General features: G+C 37.5%; 1 protein-coding gene across 2 annotated transcripts in view; it reads right to left on the bottom strand.

Annotated features, from left to right (window-relative positions):
• The window catches only part of M1AP (meiosis 1 associated protein), a 79,368-nt gene that overhangs the window by 37,653 nt on the left and 20,795 nt on the right, over nt 1-20,920 (bottom strand). For both annotated transcript variants that reach the window (XM_058550844.1, XM_058550843.1), the window contains exons 2-3: nt 17,048-17,233; nt 15,573-15,741 (exon numbers count right to left, since the gene is read on the bottom strand). In XM_058550844.1, the coding sequence (XP_058406827.1) occupies nt 15,573-15,741; nt 17,048-17,233 (355 nt within the window). The remainder of the gene's footprint in view (nt 1-15,572; nt 15,742-17,047; nt 17,234-20,920) is intronic.

The following is a 20,920-nucleotide window of genomic DNA, read 5'->3' as shown; positions in this document are numbered from 1 at the left end:
CTTTATTCTGGATACCAACTTTTCATTGGTCATATGAGTTTGAAATATAATTATGATTTGTCTTATCACTTTCTTCATTGTGTCTTTTAATGAATAGAAATTCTTAGTTTTGAAATAGTCATACTTATCAATCTTTTATTTTATGGTTAGTGAAATTTGTGTCTCATTTAGGAAAACTTTCCTCCTCCTCTTTACCTCTGGTCATAAAATTTTTCTCCTATATTTTCTTATAAAAATTTTAAAGTTTTACCTGTCATATTTAAGTCTTTAATCCATCTAAAATATTATTAAAAATGGTGTATGATAGGAATCAAGTTTCATTTTTCCTCATATGGGAAAAATATATAGTTTCAGTATGATTTAATGACTAGATCCATCATTTTCCCACTGCTCTGCCATGTCAGTTCAGCCACATATCAACTTTCAATATAATGTGGCTGTCTGTTGCTCTCTAATTTGTTTTAGACCAGATAATTTGTCTATTCCTGTGTCAATACAATACTATCTTAATTAGAATAGTCTTATAATCATCTTATTATCTGCTAAGGCAAAATTTTAGTTTTAATATATATTAAGAATACATAGAATATAAAGAATATATATATAAATAATATAAAGAAGGCACATATAGCCTCTAATATATATATTAGGATCAGCTTGTGAAGTTCATCAAAAAGCTCTGATAGGATTTGGATTGTAATTGCATTGATAGATCAATTTGGGGACAACTGAATCCTTAGGATATCGAATGTTTCTATCCATTAACATGCTCCACTTAATGATATCTTCCTTAAGGTGCATCAATAAAGTTTTAAACATTTCTCAATAAATATTCTATGCATCTTTTGTTAAGATTTATTTCTAAATGCTTTACTTTTTTATTATTGTAAAAAGTATTTCTTTAAAACTGAATTTTCTAAGAGTTTGTTTCTAATTATAGAAATGCTATTGATTTTTGTATATTGATCTTATATCCAGCCCCTTTGTTAAACTCTTATTAACTGGAATAATTTTTCCATAGACTCTTTTTGGTTATTGATGTAGCCAATCAAATAAGTTTAAAAAATGATAGTTTTATTTCTTTCTTTCCAATCTTCATACCCTTTACTTTTTTTCTTATCTTACCAGATTAGGACAACCATGTTGAATCAAAGTAGTGATGGGGCATCCATGTCTTATTCCTGACTTTTGAAGGCAGACTTTCTAACATTTCAACAGTAAGAATTGTATTTATTGTAGATTTTTGGTAGATACACTTTGCCAAGTTAAGGGAGTTATTTTATGTTCCTAGTTTACTAAGATTTTTCTCTTAAATAACGAGTGGATGTTAATTTTATCATGTTTTTCTGTATCTGTATCTATTAAGATAACATGATTTAGAGCCAGGCCTGGTGGCCTAGTTGTTAAGCTTCGGCACTCTTACTGCTGTAGCCTGGGTTCGTTTCCCGGTCGTGGAACCAGATGGCTCACATACAGAATTAAAACTAAACAACTAGGATATACAACCGTGCACTTAAGCTTAAAAAAAAAAAGGGATAACATAATTTTACCTTTTAATCTGTTGATGTGGTAGATTATATTTATACATTTCTAATGCTAAATCACCTTGCATTTCTGGGATAAATCCAACTTGGTCAATACTGTATTCTCTTTTTAAATAAGACTGGATTATTTAAGATTGTTTTATCTATTTTCATGAGTGGATTGGCCTGCAATTTTCTTTTCTTACATTATCCTTGTCTGGTTTTCTACTATGTCTTGGGGGGTGGTTTTCTTTACCTCTGGAAGAGTTTGTATAAGATTGGAGTGATTTGTTCCTTGAAAGTTTGATAGAATTTGACTGTAAAACCATTTGGGACTGGTATATTATGAAAACCATTCAGATTTTTTATTTGTGAGTCAAATTTGGTATCTTTTTAGAAATGTGTCTATTTTTGTCTGTTTGAATTCATAGTTCTATCTGCAGTTATGTTCCCTTTTCCCAACCCTAAGATAGTTTCTTGTGCCTTCTTTCTTTTTTTCCCTTCATTGGTCTCACCAGAGGATTCTCTGTTTGACAGTTTTTACAAAGAACCAACTTTTGAATTGCTGATTATCTGTATTGCTCTTTTCAATGGAGGCAGTATAAAGAACGGTCAAGCATGTGAGCTTTGGAGCCAGACTGCTTAAATTTGAATCCCTGTTCTAGTTCTTTACTGAGAAACCTTGAAAGTTAATTTGGACAAGAAACTATGCCTTAGTTTCTGCATCTAGATACATGAAGATTAGATAAGATAATATGTGGAAACTATTTAGAATAGAAAGTATTTGGACAGTAAGTGTTCATAAAATATTGCTGTTATTATGATCTATAAAAAAATAGTAGAGTATGTTAAGAGACTGTGGCTTTTAGTTTACATATCTTTACATTGAGGCTCAGAACTTATTTAAAAATGAAAAAAGCCACCAGCATTATTCCCTCCATTGATGGGTTAACTTTGGTTGCTGGAATTGGCTGGTTCTCCTAGATCCTAAATTTACGATCAAGATCCAGCATTAGGGATACGCTCTAAGGTGTAGGGTTGGCTTATATGTAAAGAGGGCATATAAACAGAAAGAAAGCATCCAGCTTCCCCTGTGAGAGGTATACCTTTTCATATCTCTATTTCATAGACCAACACTTCCTAGTCCTCTTTTAAGAGCAAAAGAAGAACGAAACGGATAAAAAACAGAAAAGAGAGGCTACAAAAACTATGGAAAAGGGTTTATAATATTATGTTACATGAAAACAAAAAAATCACATAGATGAATTATAACTATGTAAACTAAACATAATTTTGGACTCAGAGGCAATGTGCAAAAATCAGTGTGATGAGGTAGTGGGATTATGAATGATTATAAATTTAAAAAATATTTTATGGTAATATCTTCTTTTCAATAGAAAAATCATTACAGCCTGAAATTTTCTCAGTAAAAATGCATATATAAAAATGTACTACTACTACTATTAATATCAACAGATAACATTTATTTACTGTTCACATGCACCAGGCACTGTTCTAAGTGCTTTATATGCAAGTTGTATTTAATCCTCATAAAAGCCCTATGAGGTAGCTACTATTTAGCCCTAGTTTATGAATCAGAAAATTGTGGAATAAAGAGTTTAAGTAACTTGTTCAAGGTCACACAGTTCTTCAGTAAAATGTAAAAATCCAATTGGATGGTTAAATAAATGGTGATGAATTTATATACTAGAATAGCTTACTATTATAATATATAATATTATAATATATAATACTTATATAATAGAATAGCTATTAAAAGGAATGGGTTAGGGGGGCCGGCCCTGTGGCATAGCGGTTAAGTGCACGCGCTCTGCTGCTGGCAACCCGGGTTTGGATCCCGGGCGCGCACCGATGCACCACTTGTCAGTCCATCTTATGGCAGTGTCCCTCCCATATAAAGTGGAGGAAGATGGGCACGGATGTTAGCCCAGGGCCAGTCCTTCTCAGCAAAAAAAGAGGAGGATTGGCATGGATGTTAGTTTAGGGCTTATCTTCCTCACAAAAAACCAAAAAACCAAAAGACAAAACAAAAAAAAGGAATGAGTTAGGGGGCCGGCCCGGTGGCGCAAGCGGTTAAGTGCGCGCGCTCCGCTGCGGCGGCCCGGGGTTCGCTGGTTCGGATCCCGGGTGCGCACCGACGCACTGCTTGGTAAGCCATGCTGTGGCGGCGTCCCATATAAAGTGGAGGAAGATAGGCACCGATGTTAGCCCAGGGCCGTCTTCCTCAGCAAAAAAGGAGGAGGATTGGCGGATGTTAGCTCAGGGCTGATCTCCTCACAAAAAAAAAAAAAAAAAAAAAAAAAAAAAAAGGAATGAGTTAGATCTCTATGTGCCAATATGGAAAAAATTATTGGATAAATGTCTAAATGAAAAAAAATAAAAATGCAGAGCAGTGGGTATTGTATAGTTCCATTTTTGTAAAAGTAGATAATATCAATAACAATAATAATGTTATATCTATGTTCATGTCCATATACGTGTAAGGAAAGCAATTCAGTAGAATGAGTCTACACTGCTGATGGTGGTTATCTCTAGAGGGTAGAATTTTGGGTCATTTTGAACTGTCTATATCATGCTTCTGTAATGTTTAAATTTGTTTAAACATTTGGCAGACAACAGCTGCCAAAAAGAGAGGTAGGCAGAATCTTTCAGCTAATTTTAAAATAAAGAAAAAATGAAGAAGTTAGACCAAGCAGGAACAGAAAAAAGGAAGTGCCATTTATACAACTGAAAGAAAACATATAATAGGCTATACAGGCTGAAAATTTATAGAAAACCTTAATTGATATGAATGTAATTTAAAGTTAATCTTTTCATTTTAGATCTTGTTAAAGAACTTTCAAAAATGTGAGTCTACTTTCTTAATTCCTAAGTTCCTTTTTTTCTTCAACAATTCTGGATCTTGCAGTCTCCAAGTTATCTTTGTAATGATTAGTTCTCACTGTGCAGGGCTGCACTCAAGAAGGCAGAATTTAGACCAATCAAAGGACATACTCTCATAGTTACTTTTTAAACTGATCTGCAATATCAACATTTCCTTGTAACCTGCTTCTTTCTTCGAAAAGTAGAGTATAGACATTTTTATTTAATTGATGATCATGGTTACCAGAGTTAATAAAGTTATAAACAGAGTCAAGAAGTGTTTGAATCAATTCATGATATTCATGGGCCACGAAAGGAAGCTACGGGTATTTGGGATATGTCCTCAACTACTTGAGTTGATGTCAGGGTGGGTGACAACCACCTCTCGCAGATCATTTGGTTTTTTTTTCCAATCACTCATTTATTTATTCAAGAAACATTTATTGAGAATCTACTACGTGCCGGGCAGAATGATATCTGTTGGTGATACAAAGAAGTACAAGACATAGTCTTATACTCACCTAATTTGCAGTCCACTTGGGACCTGGCTATTAAAAACAAAGCTCAGAAATATTAAACCATTCATATAAAAATTTTTCAAAAATATTAATAATAAGAATAGCTAATTTTTACTGGGCATTTATTATGTACTAAGTGATTAACATAGATGAGCTCATTTAATCCCCACAATTATTGCATGGGGCAAGAATTAATAACTAAGGCTCAGACAGGCTAAGTACCTTGCCCAAAGGTACTTTCGCATAGCTAGTAAGTGATAGAACTGGGATTTAGACTCAGGCAACCTAATTCTGAAGCACTCATCCTTCTGAGAATGAGAGAAGTTGCTGTCGTTAATCTCTTGATAAAGACACTAAGATGAAACAAAACATTAATGGAATAAAGGAATTAATTATGAGGAAAGTACAGGCAAAGAGAAGATTTCAAGCTCTGAACCATACATACACTTAACCCACAAAGAGTAATTACAAGCAATTTATGGGGTGATACATTCTTTATAAGCAAATAGGAAGTTACTGGAAGACTCATCAGCAGTGGCACAGGTAGAAAGCTGCTTTCCTGCATTTAAAAGCTCTTCTGAACAGCTCTAGCCACTAACTATTCTAAATAAAGGCATCAGGTGGCCTCAGAGTACTCAGAGCTCTGCGCCATTAGAGATACAGTAAGTTCTTTCTGGGTACAGTCTCTGAAGGGAGAAAAGAACATAGTTCATGTCCAATCTGTCCATGGCCAAAGAGAAAGAAAAAGAGCTTCTCTCTTACAGATTCAGTTTGAGAATCCACTGGGAAGGACTCCGACTGGTGGCCTGGGGAACTAGGATTGCCTCACCTAGGTCATGGCCTACTCTGTGACCAGGAAGGTGGAGGTGTTACTAGAGAAAGGGGACGCAGGAGATGCTGGGCAGACCAAGAACAGCCTCCGTGGGTATCACTGTCATCAATTCATTCAACAAATATCTACTGATAATCTAGGATATGCTACACACTGGGACACAGAAATAAGTAAGACAAATTCCTAATCCTAAGGCACTTACAGTTTAATGCAGAAAGAAAAGATATCAAGTAGTTTAGAATTTAGGCAAGAAGACAAAATTATCACACAATAAAACAATGGTGAACAATTCTACATGATATATAATTAAGTGCTGAATTGTGTGGTGCAGACCACAAGTGATGTGGTGGTTCTAAGGAGAGGAAAATCAATACAGTAGTCACAAACCTGAATTATGCCTTAAAGGATGGGGAGGATTTGGCTGGCAGAGGATAGGGGAAGGAATTCAGAGGAAAGAAGAGGGAATTCAGAGGAAAAGACCAGTACGAGTGGAGGGATGGAGATAGACAGGACAGTCAGTGAGGAGACTGGCTTGAGGAAAGCACAGTGTGTGCAGTGGGTGAAAGCTCATAAACCATACAGCTAAGGCTGCTTACCCTCCATCCCTGACCAGAACAACGTCAGTGGCCTCATGATGCTGGAAGCATCCACATGTGTCAGAATTTGATGTGAAACACACCCTTAGTTACCAACCCTCTGACCTAATTAGAGAGTGAAGGGAAGAGTGAGGTTGTCCACATGAGACCAGGAAGAAATCAGTGGTGTCAGGACAGTGGGCACCTCCCCATGTGCGTAACATTGGAGAAGGCCAATATAGCCAGAAAGGACTGCTGGAGAGTGAACCATAACTTGAGTGTTGGATAAATTAAAACTGGTTTAAAACCTCTTAAACGTTATGATTTGGAAATCTCTACTTGACTTCTTGATTTAAATCTTTCCATAGAAAAGGGGGCGAAGTCAAGATGGCAGCATAGGCAGACTCTGAACTCACCTCCTCCCGTGGACACAGCCAATTTACAACTACTCGTGGAAAAATTACCCCTGAGACAGAACTGAAAACTGGATAAGAGGAACTCCTGCAACAAAGGACAATCCTATTGGAGGTGGAAGAGGCAGAAACTCCCTTCTGGAGAGGAAAAACGCCGCCTTCACAAGCCGCAGCACCTCGCCTCACGGCCGCCCTGGAGCAGCCCACAGGTACGCAGCCCTCCCTGGAGGCAAGGGGCCCCGAGCCGGGGAGCGCCCCCGCTGTGGGCATTTTGTGGACCCAGCACAATCGAGACCAGCGGCATAATATCTGACTTTGCCTGCTACTAAAACATTGGGGAGTACCCCCAGAAAAGCTGGTTCACAAAGAAATTAAAACCGGCTCTTAAAGGGCCCATGCGCAAACTCACCCGTTTCAGAAAGCAACCTAAAATCACCAGAAAGAAAGGTGCACAGTGCTTTGGTGTAAAGAGACTCACCTAATAGGCCCTGAGTGCATCTCGATGAGAGGTGAGACCTCTCCAGGGACTGGGACATTGGCAGCGGCCATTCTTGTGGCCTGGTGTGGGCATGCTGACACAGACGCCATTGGAGTTCTCCCTGAGGCCTGCTAGCCCAGGGTCTGCCCCACCCACTACAGCACCGATTTAATCCAGCTCAGCCAGGGCAGGCAGCCCACCCTAGAGACTGGCCCCACCCAACAACAAGCCCTCAGGCAACTTGTGGGCCTGCATAGATTGGTGACTGGATTCTCTGCAGCCTGGCAACTGAGCCCACTTCAGTGGGGCAAGGCGTGCACAAGGAGCAGGTGGAGAGTGTGGGGCAGTGGTGGAGTGTGTGAGGCTCCTGCCATGGAGAGACTGGGTCCACTTCAGGAGGTTGGGGTGCGCACATGGGGCAGGACTGTGTTGACTGTGTGTGTGGACCTGTGGGCGGCAGGGCTTGTCAGCTGCAGAAGATTTGTGCTTCTCAAAGACCCACATAGGGGGTTTGCCCCACCTTCCAAAGCCTGAAACAATTGGGTGCCCCCATGCCTGAGGCCAGCCCCACCCAGCTGCAATCCTCAGAGAGCTGACAAGAGACCCAAAGGCTGTAGGCTTATAGCAATTGTAAGACCCTGAGCCTAACAACCTGCCACTGCGGGGGCCTCCTCACTTAAAAGAAATACTGCAACACAAATGTGGTATTAGAACTTGCAGCCAACTGTGTTGGGGCTCCCCACACCTGATAAAGAGACTGAAGGGCCCACAACAACAAGCAGCTGAGCATTACAACAGCTGGCCAGGAGCATAACTCGGCCTCCCTGGGCGCCTACAGGGAGAGCAAACAGGCCACAATAGGACACACGTAGCCCACATAGGGGTCACCCCCGGAACATTGAGAACTGAGGGAAGCACACGGCAGGCCTCCTAAGGCATCACTTGTATAAGGTCACCTATCCAAGAGCAGGAGATGTAGCTGACCTACCTAATACGTAGACACAAGCACAGGGAAAGAGGCAAAATGAGGAGGCAAAGGAATACATTCCAAGTAAGGGAACAGGACAAAACCCCAGAAAAGGAACTAAGTGAAACAGAAATGAGCAACCTACCTGACAGAGTTCAAACTAAGAGTGTTAAGGATGCTCACTGATCTGGGGAGAAGAATAGATGAACTCAGTGAGAATGTCAACAAAGAAATGGAAGATATAAAAAAGAACTAATCAGAAATGAAGAATACAATACTGGAAATGAAAAATTCACTAGAGGGACTCAAAAGCAGAGTAGAGGATACAGAAGAATGGATCTGTGAGCTGGATGAAAGACTAGAAGAAATTACCCAAGCTGAACAGGTAAAAGAGAAAAGAATTAAAAAGAATGAGGACAGTCTAAGGGACCTCTGGGACAACATCAAGCACACTAACATCCGTGTTATAGGTGTCCTGGAAGGAGAAGAGCGAGACAAAGGGGCAGAGAATCTATTTCAAGAAATAATAGATGAAAACTTCCCTAACCTAAGGGAGGAAAAAGACATCCAGATACAGGAAGCAGAGAGAGCCCCAAACAAGATAAACCCAAAGAGGCCCACACCAAGACACATCATAATCAAAATGTCTAGAATTAAAGATAAAGAGAGAATCCTAAAAGCCGCAAGAGAAAGTCAAGTTACATACAAAGGAAACCCCATAAGGCTATCAGCTGACTTCTCAGCAGAAACCTTACAGGCTAGAAGAGAGTGGCACGATATACTTAAAGTGCTAAAAGGAAAAAACTTACAGCCAGGAATACCCTAGTCAGCAAGGTTATCATTCAAAATGGAAGGAGAGATCAAAAATTTCCCAGACAAGCAAAAATTAAGGGAGTTTGTCACCAAGAAACCAGTGCTACAAGAAATGTTAAAGGGACTGATTTAAGGGGAAAAGAGAAGACCACAAATAGGAAAAATTATCTATTTCCATGATAAGAGGGTAATGGATACAAATGCACAAAAAAGAGGTTAGATATGATATCAAAAATAAAAAAGGAGGGAGGAGAGGAGTTTAAGAGTAGAGCTTTCAGACAGAGGTCAAACTAAAGAGACCATCAATTCTGTATAGAAGAAGAAAGGAACAGAGAAGGACTACTAAAACACTGAGAAAAAAAAAGTTAAAAATGGCAGTAAGTATATACTTATCAATAGCTACTTTAAACGTCAATGGACTAAATGCTCCAATTAAAAGGCATAGGGTGGCTGATTGGATAAAAAAACAAGACTCATATATATGCTGCATACGAGAGACACACTTCAGACCTAAAGACACTCACAAACTGAAAGTGAAGGGATGGAAAAAGATACTCCACGCAAATGGCAATGAAAAGAAAGCTGGGGTAGCAGTACTCATATCAGACAAAATAGACTTTAAAACAAAAACTGTAAAAAGAGACAAAGAAGGGCATTACATAATGACCAAGGGAACAATCCAACAAGAGGATATAACACTTGTAAATATCTATGCACCCAATGTAGGTGCACCTAAATATATAAAGCAATTATTAACAGACATAAAAACAGAAATAGACAGTAACACAATAATAGTAGGGGACTTTAACACTCCACTTACACCAACAGATAGATCATCCAAACAGAAGATCAATAAGGAAACACTGGCCTTAAATGACACACTAGAACAGATGGACCTAGTGGATATATACAGAGCATTCCATCCAAAAACTGAAGAATACACGTTCTTTTTCAAATGCACATGGAACGTTCTCCAGGATTGATCACATATTAGGCCACAAAATAAGTCTCCATAAATTTAAGAAGATTGAAATAATACCAAGCATCTTTTCTGACCACAACGGTATGAAACTAGAAATCAACTATAGGAAGGAAATCAGAAAAGCCACAAATACGTGGAGATTAAACAAAATGCTCCTGACAACGACTGGGTCAACGAAGAAATCAAAGAAGAAATAAAAAAATACCTGGAGGCAAATGAAAATGAAAATATGACATGCCAGAATTTACGAGATACAGCAAAAGCAGTTCTAAGAGGGAAGTTTACAGCAATACAGGCCTATCTCAACAAACAAGAAAAATCTCAAATAAACAATCTAACAATGCACCTAAAGGAACTGGAAAAAGAAGAACAAACAAAGCCCCAAATCAGTAGAAGAAGGGAAATAATAAAAATCAGAGCAGAAATAAATGAAATAGAGACCAAAAAAACAATAGAAAAAATTAATAAAACCAAGAGCTGCTTCTTTGAAAAGATAAACAAAATTGACAAACCTTTAGCTAGACTCACCAAGAAAAAAAGAGAGAAGGCACAAATAAGTAAAATCAGAAATGAAAGAGGAGAAATTACAACAGACACCTCAGAAATACAAAAGATTATAAGAGAATACTATGAAAAGCTATATGCCAACCAATTTGACAATCTGGAAGAAATGGATAAATTCTTAGAATCATACAACCTTCCAAAACTGGATCAAGAAGAAGTAGAGAATTTGAATAGACCAATCACCAGTAAGGAGATCGAAACAGTAATCAAAAACCTCCCCAAAAATAAAAGTCCGGGAGCAGACGGCTTCCCTGGTGAATTCTACCAAACATTCAAAGAAGACTTAATGCCTATCCTCAAACTCTTCCAAAAAATTGAGGACTGGGGGAAGCTCCCTAACTCATTCTACGAAGCCGACATTACCCTGATACCAAAACCAGACAAGGACAACACAAAAAAAGAAAATTACAGGCCAATATCACTGATGAACATCGATGCAAAAATCCTCAACAAAATACTAGCAAATCGCATACAACAATACGTTAAAAAGATTATGCACCATGATCAAGTGGGATTTATTCCAGGTATGCAGGGATGGTTCAACATTCGCAAATCAATCAACGTAATACACCACATTAATAAAATGAAGAATAAAAATCACATGATCATCTCAGTAGATGCAGAGAAAGCATTTGACAAGATACAGCATCCATTTATGATAAAAACTCTGAATAAAATGGGTATAGAAGGAAAGTACCTCAACATAATAAAGGCCATATATGAGAAACCCACAGCTAATATCATCCTCAATGGTGAAAAACTGAAAGCTATCCCTCTAAGAACAGGAACCGGACAAGGATGCCCACTGTCACCACTCCTATTTAACACAGTACTGGAAGTCCTAGCCAGAGCAATCAGGCAAGAGAAAGAAATAAAAGGGATCCAAATTGGAAAGGAAGAAGTGAAACTGTCACTATTTGCAGATGACATGATTTTATATATAGAAAACCCTAAAGAATCCACCAAAAAACTTTTAGAAGTAATAAACGAATATGGTAAAGTTGCAGGATACAAAATCAACATACAAAAATCAGTTGCATTTCTATACACTAACAACGAAGTAGCAGAAAGAGAAATTAAGAATACCATCCCATTTACAATTGCAACAAAAAGAATAAAATACCTAGGAATAAACTTAACCAAAGAGGTGAAAGAGCTGTACACGGAAAACTATAAAACATTACTGAAAGAAATTGAAGAAGACACAAAGAAATGGAAAGATATTCCGTGCTCTTGGATTGGAAGAATTAACATAGTTAAGATGTCCATACTTCCTAAAGCAATCTATAGATTCAATGCAATCTCTATCAAAGTTTCAACAACATTTTTCACAGAAATAGAACAAAGAATCCTAAAATTTATATGGAACAACAAAATACCCCGAATAGGTAAAGGAATCCTGAGAAAAAAGAACAAAGCTGGAGGTATCACACTCCCTGATTTCAAAATATACTACAAAGCTATAGTAACCAAAACAGCATGGTACTGGCACAAAAACAGACACACAGATCAATGGAATAGAATCAAAAGCCCAGAAATAAACCCACACATCTATGGACAGCTAATCTTCAACAAAAGAGCCAAGAACATACAACAGAGAAAAGAAAGTCTCTTCAACAAATGGTGTTGGGAAAACTGGATAGTCACGTGCAAAAAAATGAAAGTAGACCCTTACCTTACACCATACACAAAAATTAACTCAAAATAGGTTAAAGACTTGAATGTAAGTCCTGAAACTATGAAATTTCTAGAAGAAAACATAGGCAGTATGCTCTTCGACATCGGTCTTAGCAACATATTTTCAAGCACCATGTCTGACCAGGCAAGAGAAACAATAGAAAAAATAAACAAATGGGACTACATCAAACTAAAAAGCTTCTGCACAGCAAAGGAAACCATCGACAAAACAAAAAGACAACCTAACAATTGGGAGAAGATATTTGCAAACCATACATCTGATAAGGGCTTAATCTCCAAAATATATAAAGAACTCATGCATCTCAACAACACAAAAACTAACAACCCAATTAAAATATGGGCAAAAGACCTGAACAGACATTTCTCCAAAGAAGATATACAGATGGCCAACAGACACATGAAAAGATGTTCAAAATCATTAACTATCAGGAAAATGCAAATCAAAACTACAATGAGATATCACCTCACGACGGTCAGAATGGCTATAATTAACAAGACAGGAAACAGCATATGTTGGAGAGGATGTGGAGAGAAGGGAACTCTCATACACTGCTGGTGGGAGTGCAAACTGGTGCAGCCACTATGGAAAACAGTACGGAGATTCCTCAAAAAATCAAGGATAGAACTACCATATGATCCAGCTATTCCACTGCTGGGTATTTATCCAAAGAACTTGAAAACACCAATGCATAAAGATACCTGCACTCCTGTGTTCATTGCAGCATTATTCACAATAGCCAAGACTTGGAAGCAACATAAGTGCCCATCAAGGGACGAATGGATAAAGAAGCTGTGGTATATATACACAATGGAATACTACTCAGCCATAAGAAACGATGAAATCCAGCCATTTGTGACAACATGGATGGACATTGAGGGTATTATGCAAAGTGAAATAAGTCAGAAGGAGAAGGTCAAATACCGTATGATTTCCTTCATTAAGTAGTAGATAATAACAACAATAAACAAACACATAGAGACAGAGATTGGATTGGTGGTTACCAGAGGGGAAGGGGGGAGGGAGAAGGGTGAAAGGGATAATTCGGACATGTGTGTGGTGATGGGTTGTAATTAGTATTTGGGTGGTGAACATGATGTAATCTATGCAGAAATAGAAGTATAATGATGTACACCTGAAATTTATACAATATTATAAACCAATGTTACTGCAATAAACAAAAAATTAAAAAAAAAAAGAAATACAATGAAAACACACAGACACACACACACACACACACACACACACACACACACACACACATCTTTCCATAAATTTCCATTACCTTAGAATGAAATCCAAATATCTTAGAATGGCATATACGGCCTTTCTTAACCTAACCGTTGCCTTCCTCTATAGCCTCACTCCTGCCTCTGCCTGACAGGCTTCAGTCATAGTGAACCATGAGCATGTCTCTGAAAGTTGATTTATCTTGCTTTCTCATGCCCTTTGGTCTTTTTGTGTGACCTTTTCCTCTTCCTCTGCTTGGCTAGTTCCTATTTATTCTTTAAGACTCGGTTTGAACATTTTCTCTTCTAGGAAGTGTAGATTATTGGTGATTTATGCTGGATTTATTGGTAGGGAGCTGGGCGCCAATGGTCACTGGGTGGGGCTAGGCAGGGTGGGGACATCAGGGCTGGTAAGCTGGAAACTGAGAATCCATTCTGGGGAGGTGGGAAGTATGTAGGAGGCAGGGTGTGTATGAGCCAAGACTATAATCCCCTGGCACAGGCTCCATCGTGCCATCAAACTTCACTTACAAAACACAAATTCAAAGATAAAATTATTAAGAATTTCAAGACTAGGGCTGGCCCGGTGGTGTAGTGGTTAAGTTTGGCACACTCCGCTTTGGTGGCCCGGGTTTGCGGGTTTGGATCCCAGGCACAGACTTACACCACTCATCAAGCCATGTTGTGGTGGCGACCCACATACAAAATAGAGGAAGACTGGTACAGATGTTAACTCAGGGCCAATCTTCCTCACACACACACACAAAAAAAGAATTTTAAGACAGCAACCAAAGAGCATTAGTTTTCATTGTATAGGTCTTTCACCTCCTTGGTAAGATTTATTCCTAGATATTTTATTCTTTTTGATGCAGTTGTAATGGTATTATCTTTTTGAGTTCTCTTTCTGTTAGTTTGTTGTTAGCATACAGAAATGTGACTGATTTTTGTAGATTGATTTTGTACCCTGTGACTTTGCTGTAGTTGTTGATTGTTTCTAATAGTTTTCCAACGGATTCTTTAGGGTTTTCTATATATAAAGTCATGTCATCTGCAAATAGTGAGAGTTTCACTTCTTTGTTGTTTATTTGGATTCCTTTTATTCCTTTTTCTTGCCTAATTGCTCTGGCCAAAACCTCCAGTACTATGTTGAATAAGAGTGGTAAGAGTGGGCAGCCCTGCCTCGTTCCTGTTCTCAGAGAAATGGCTTTCAGTCTTTCCCCGTTGAGTATGATGTTGGCTGTGGGTTTGTCATAAATAGCCTTTATTATGTTGAGGTACTTTCCTTCTATACCAATTTTGTTGAGAGTTTTTATCATAAATGGATGTTGTATCTTGTCAAATGCCTTCTCTGCGTCTATTGAGATGACCATGTGGTTTTTATTCTTTGTTTTGTTGATGTGGTGTATCACGTTGTTTGATTTGCGGATGTTGAACCATCCCTGCGTCCCTGGTATAAATCCCACTTGATCATGGTGTATGATCTTTTTAATGTATTACTGTATTTGGTTTGCCAATATTTTGTTGAGGATTTTTGCATCTACATTCATCAGCGATATTGGCCTGTAATTTTCCTTCTTTGTATTGTCTTTGTCTGGCTTTGGTATCAGGGTGATGTTGGCCTTGTAGAATGAGTTAGGAAGTGTTCCATCTTCCTCTATTTTTTGGAATAGTTTGAGAAGGATGGGTATTAAATCTTTGAATGTTTGGTAAAATTCACCGGAGAAGCCATCTGGTCCTGGACTTTTATTTTTTGGGAGGTTTTTAATTACTATTTCAATCTCTTTACTTGTGATTGGTCTATTCAGATTCTCCATTTCTTCTTGGTTCAGTTTTGGGATGTTGTATAAGTCTAAGAATTTATCCATTTATACCTATAATATTTCAGGCTTTACATTAACATGTATTGCTTCTGAAACTAGAAATATGATTAAAAAATTCAACTCTAACACCTAGAAACACCTGTCTGAATCGCAGTGAAATCTGTTGGTTTCATTTCATTTAAGAATGTAAAAAGACCATGGAAAATAATCTTCCTGACCTGTAAAACACTACTCATTAAAATTCTTATCACTCTTTTCATCTTATCCTTTAATTCTTACCATCGTTGCTGGACTCTTCACCAGGGGATGCTGAGTCCATACCCTCGAGGACTCCCTTTGTGATCTCAACTACCTGAAGCCTCCTGACCCTGATGAGGTCTGTATCTTTCAATCCTTCCTCCAATTGTTTGACCACCTCTTTTCCAGGCTGGGAAGTCAGAACAGTGATCTGGAAATAAATCCAAGAATCAACGTGTGTTCTTTCCATGATGTACAGAGAGAAGAACATAACAGGTTAGATCTGGAGGATCAACACAGCAGAAGTCTGTGGTAGTGGCTACTGTCTTTGGAACAAAGAAGAGGACGTAATTGTAACTTACAAATCAGATTTCATTTGACAGATTCTGGTGGGAGAGGTCTGGTGGGACAGATCATCCCAGGACCCTTCCAAACAGGCAGAGCCTACCCCAGAAAGTGACTGGTAGAAGCCATCCCTGTATTTTCGTTTTTTAAGATTGCCTGAAGCACTGGGCAGTATCTCTCTTGCTCAAAATGCTTTGATTTTACAGGAAATACAATCCTTAAATTCCACTCACTACATGTGAATGTAATATCAGAGAGCCTATGTGCTCCTTTATCACAGTGGTGCTTCCACGTAGATTTCTCTCCTTGCTCAACCCGTATCCAGTTGAGCTGTTTCTTTTGCTCTCTTAACTCTAAAGTGTACTCACTCTTGATCAATATATCTGACCTGAAGGAATATTGATGTGTTTGAGTATAATTTGCATATTTTATTCCACCTGAATGAATACAATGTATGTTTTTCTTAACAGTTTTGTCTTGAATTTACAACTCTAGAAGCCAAGTATTAAATATATGCAATTCTTTTTTGTACTTAGACATTTTTGATTGATGAGGGATGCAGATGAAAGCACAATTATTTTTTAAATTCATCTGTTTGACGCCTTGAGGTTATCAGAGACTGAAAGTGTTTTAATTCACTTTCACTCACACACTCAATGGAGTTTCCAGTCATAACTTATTATACTTTTAAGATTGTCTTAGTTTGGCACCAGAATTTTAGAAATTTTTACATTTGCACATTTGCTAATCCCAAGAAAATTTACTTAATTTGATGATAAGATTTGATTGAGAACAATGTAAATTTTTAAAAGTACCCAGAAAACATAAATATAGACATCAATCTAGGCAGTTTAATGATTGCTTTACAAATTCCAACAATCTAGAGGAAGACGACATATTCAGATTTTATTTTGATTTCAGTTTTTCTTTATAATTCGCTTCAGTCCACAGTTTTAGAACTCCTCTCTACGCCTAGCTGTGTACTAAGAATTGTGCAGGTTATAGGAAAAAGGGAACACGTCTCCTGCCTGCAGGAAGCTGCAAATCTAGCCTTGAAAATTATATACAATGTGTATGAAACAGAGAACAATATAAGGATGATAAATAATGAAGCATCTAGATGGACTGAAATGGGAAGATTGCTTAGAATCTTAAAGGCCAGCATCTCTTACCTCCAGGGAAGTGCAGGTGAGAGCTGCGCCTGTAGTCACATGTCTGTTGTACTGTTTGAACTGCTGGAGTCCATCCTCTACCGCCAGCTGCAAAGAAGTGCCTTGTGGTCTGAAACAACCTTCTCTCTGCAACATGCGGAGTTCTGAGATGCAGGCCCGCAGCCTAGCAAAGTTCCCTTTCACTTGCTGCAGAGAAAAATGAATCAAAGATGTAAATCGTTAGTGACCCAGGCTTCAGAGTAATTGGCAGTCTAACTTCGTTATCAATTACTTCTCAGGAGTCCCTTCTCTTTCTGAAAATCTGTTTATTTGACCAACATCTACTGAATGCCTACTATGTTCTAGGCACTACACTAAAATCTTCCCTACACCAGAGGAAGGATAATTTGCAGCCAAAGGGTTTTGATTATGTGGAGTTACCAGAAACAGAAAAGGAAGTGTTTTAACTTATTCATTCACCCAAAGGAGGGTGCAGTTGTGACTGCTTAGTTACTTTGGGATGGTCTGCAATTTGGAGGCCTAGCAGGGTCACTCTTAAGCATTATCTTCATTACTCAGTCAGTCTAGGCACAGGGAGCTTCTCTATTCAAGAATGATATTTTTCCCAGAAATGAGGATTTTGATGTGGCTGATCCAAATCAATAAGGTCCTATCTAATCTGCTCTTGAGGATCACTTCAGTTAAGAAGAGATGCTTGGCTTAGTCTGCAGTCAGCTCAAAGAGCCAACACGTAAACCTCTTGGTTCTCCTCACCCTCCTTTACAAAAACTCGCTCTTGGAAGTAATCTAATATAATGTGACTCTAGGTCAATGATACTTCTTCTAAAGATATACACATTTTGAATAAATGTGGAATGCAAACTTATGACACTATTTGAAGGAATTCTAAGTGTCAATAGGAGGTGGGGGGTGGGGAGGAATTATATTTTGGAATGAGGAAACTTTCCTGACCAAAGAGCAGAACTGAGACATATTTGCAAAATGCACATAAAATTCATGAGCATAAGCTACAATACTGTCAGAGTACAAAGACTTCTAAGTCCATCCTGCCCCACTCAGTTCCACAGCTGCCTACTTTGCTCACATGCTCCTCTCCCTGAGTCTCTGGGAAAAACACAAGAAACAAAACATAATTCTTACACAAAGAGAACTTGTAATCTAGATAGGAAGATAAGAACCTACTCAAGAAAGAATTGAGAACAAATGAGACTTTAGGTGTAGACTAGCAGCCTTCAAGCATTTCTTTTCATGTATCCCCAAAGAATCTGAGTAACAGGATACTCCTTTCTACATTTTTAAGTTGACATCTAGATTTTAAAATTCTAATTGTAAGTAGTTGCTAAGGATGTAACTTCCAGCATATTTTAAATATCAGTATTGAAAAACAAAACCATAACATCACTCTCCAAAACATAATCCAATAGAATCTAAATACCTAGTGATTTGATACTCACCATTATTCTATTTAAAAAGTACATGAGCAAGCTCTTGTTTCTTTTTAACAGATGCAAATTTATATTATTCCTTTTTATCCTTGAACTCATATTTCCATTTCACTTTTCCCACAGAGTTTTATCAAATGTAACAGAATTTTTTGATTGTCAACCTTTTATTGATCATCCTATCATACTTCTTTACATCAAAAATATTTACATATTATAACATTATTTTATTTCCTATGACCATAGGCTTGAAGGGATAATCTAGATGGAGTTATTATTAGAATTATTGTTAATATACAATTCATCAAAACAACATATATATTACTGATTTTGATAAATAATTATTGGCATTATGCATAAACTTTAATTGGAAATACATCTCTTAATGGCACGGACATGCTTGGTTCTTTTTTTTTAAATTAGTTCAGGTATGTGTGAATAAATAAATTACTGCTTGAATGATACAACAGTCAGTATCAATTCTATTCCTATTTTCTACTGTTATAATGCTGAGAAACCTTGCCCTCATAAATATGAGATGTCAATCAAATTGTCAAATTCCTTCTGAGTTATATGCCAAAAGTCATATGGAGATCTACCAGTGAAAACTATTTTAATGATCTATCAGCTGCTACTCAATTTGGTCTTGCTTCAATTTTGTTAAAATTGGAAACTGCATGGTTACAAAAGATTTTTAACCTAGACATAAGTCATTTACTTTCTTACATTGATACCAACATTTTGAATTATTCCTTTGTTTGGTGCCCCTGGAAGTTTTAAAATCACATGGCAATTCATCACAGTGAGATTCATAATGGGTGAAAGATATGTATTTGTCACTTCTTCCCTTTTCTTTTGGATTTTCTATGTGAAGTGGAAGAAGGGTAATTGTGAAGCTGATGGTGGGAATGGAGAAGCAGCCTGAAACTCTCATCAAAGGCATAATTAGAGAAGTTTTAGAGAAGAATTCTAATGGAAATTGAGGATCTGTATATTAATTCTTTAAAATTATCTATTCCTGTGCACTCTGGGAATCTTCTTGTAGCCCTAGTGGTATGTGCACCCCAATTTGAAGGGGCTGTCATAGACTACAGATGCTTTAGAAATTTAGCAAAAGAAAGGTAAGTGTGTGTAAGGAGGTGAGATTGGGCTGAGAATTGAAAGGCTGAGATTTGTGAAAAGCATACGGTATTTTATGTGTGTATGTGTGTGTGTGGGGTGGGTAGAAAGGCAGAAAGTTCAATACAAGCAATGGTATGGAGGTTGAGAGTGAATACCAGGTGCCAGAGAGAATGGGGAAGTGTGTCTGACAAGAGTAGAGGGTGCTTGTTAAGGAGTAGTGGGCATTTTAGTTAAAGAAGTACTAAGTCTTAGCTTAGGCTTTAGATATAAACAGATTTGAGTTCCAAACCTGGCTCTCCCTCTTATTGGCTGTGAGTCCATAAGCCTAAATTTCTTCAACTAGAAATTGGGCACAATGGAAATACTTATCTTAAAGAGTAAGTATTAAATGAGTTAATTCATGGCACACAGCATGCACTCAGTGTTAACTGTGGTTATTATTTTTATAACTCTCAAACCCTAAGCACTTAGGACATTGCTGATTAAAAGAAGGGGTTTATATTGACATAATGGCTGTGTTCTACAACTGACAAAATGAGTGAAAATAAATTGTTTCTATGTAAATGACATAGATCCATTCACTCATCCCTTTTTTACAAACATTTATTGTTAGGTGCTTATGATATACTAGGTACCCCAAAAAAGACATAATTCCTGCTCTCTACTAACTGTGCAAACAAGTGAGATAAGTAGCCTCAGAAAACAAAGAGACAAGAGCCGCAATAGAACGACATTTTCCAAAGTATGTTGACCAGTTACTGTCTGTCTATCTCACTAGAATATAAGCTCTATTAAAGGAGAAACCTGATTTGTGTTTTCATTGCCATGTCCGCAGGGCCTAGAACAGTACCTAGAACACAGTTGGTATAAAACAAATTATTTTTTAATAAATGGATGCATACATAATAAATTTCAGGGGGATGAAAAATGTAAGTTAGAATATGAAAACAGATAAACAGGAATTCTCTGTACTATCTTTGCAACTTTTTAATAAACCTAAGTTATTCAAAAATAAAAAGTTTATTGAAAAACAAACCAGAAAAATAGTAGGGAAAAAAGGAAGATAGATCATTTTGTGGTAGAGAAGGCCTTTGTAAACATGACAACAAAGGTAGAAACCATGAAAGGAAAAATGGAGAGATTTCATCACATAAAAATTAAAATTTTCTGTAAAGGAAAAGAGAATATCAATAAAGTTAAGGACAAAAAAATGAATTGGGGAAATATTTGCAACATATATGATTAGCATGATATTAAAATCTTAATATGTAAAAAGCACCTACAAATATCTGAAACACAGTCTTCTGCC

This window comes from Diceros bicornis, chromosome 12 (assembly GCF_020826845.1).
Source record: "Diceros bicornis minor isolate mBicDic1 chromosome 12, mDicBic1.mat.cur, whole genome shotgun sequence".
Lineage (NCBI taxonomy): Eukaryota > Metazoa > Chordata > Mammalia > Perissodactyla > Rhinocerotidae > Diceros > Diceros bicornis.
This window is presented reverse-complemented; position numbering and strand designations above follow the sequence as displayed.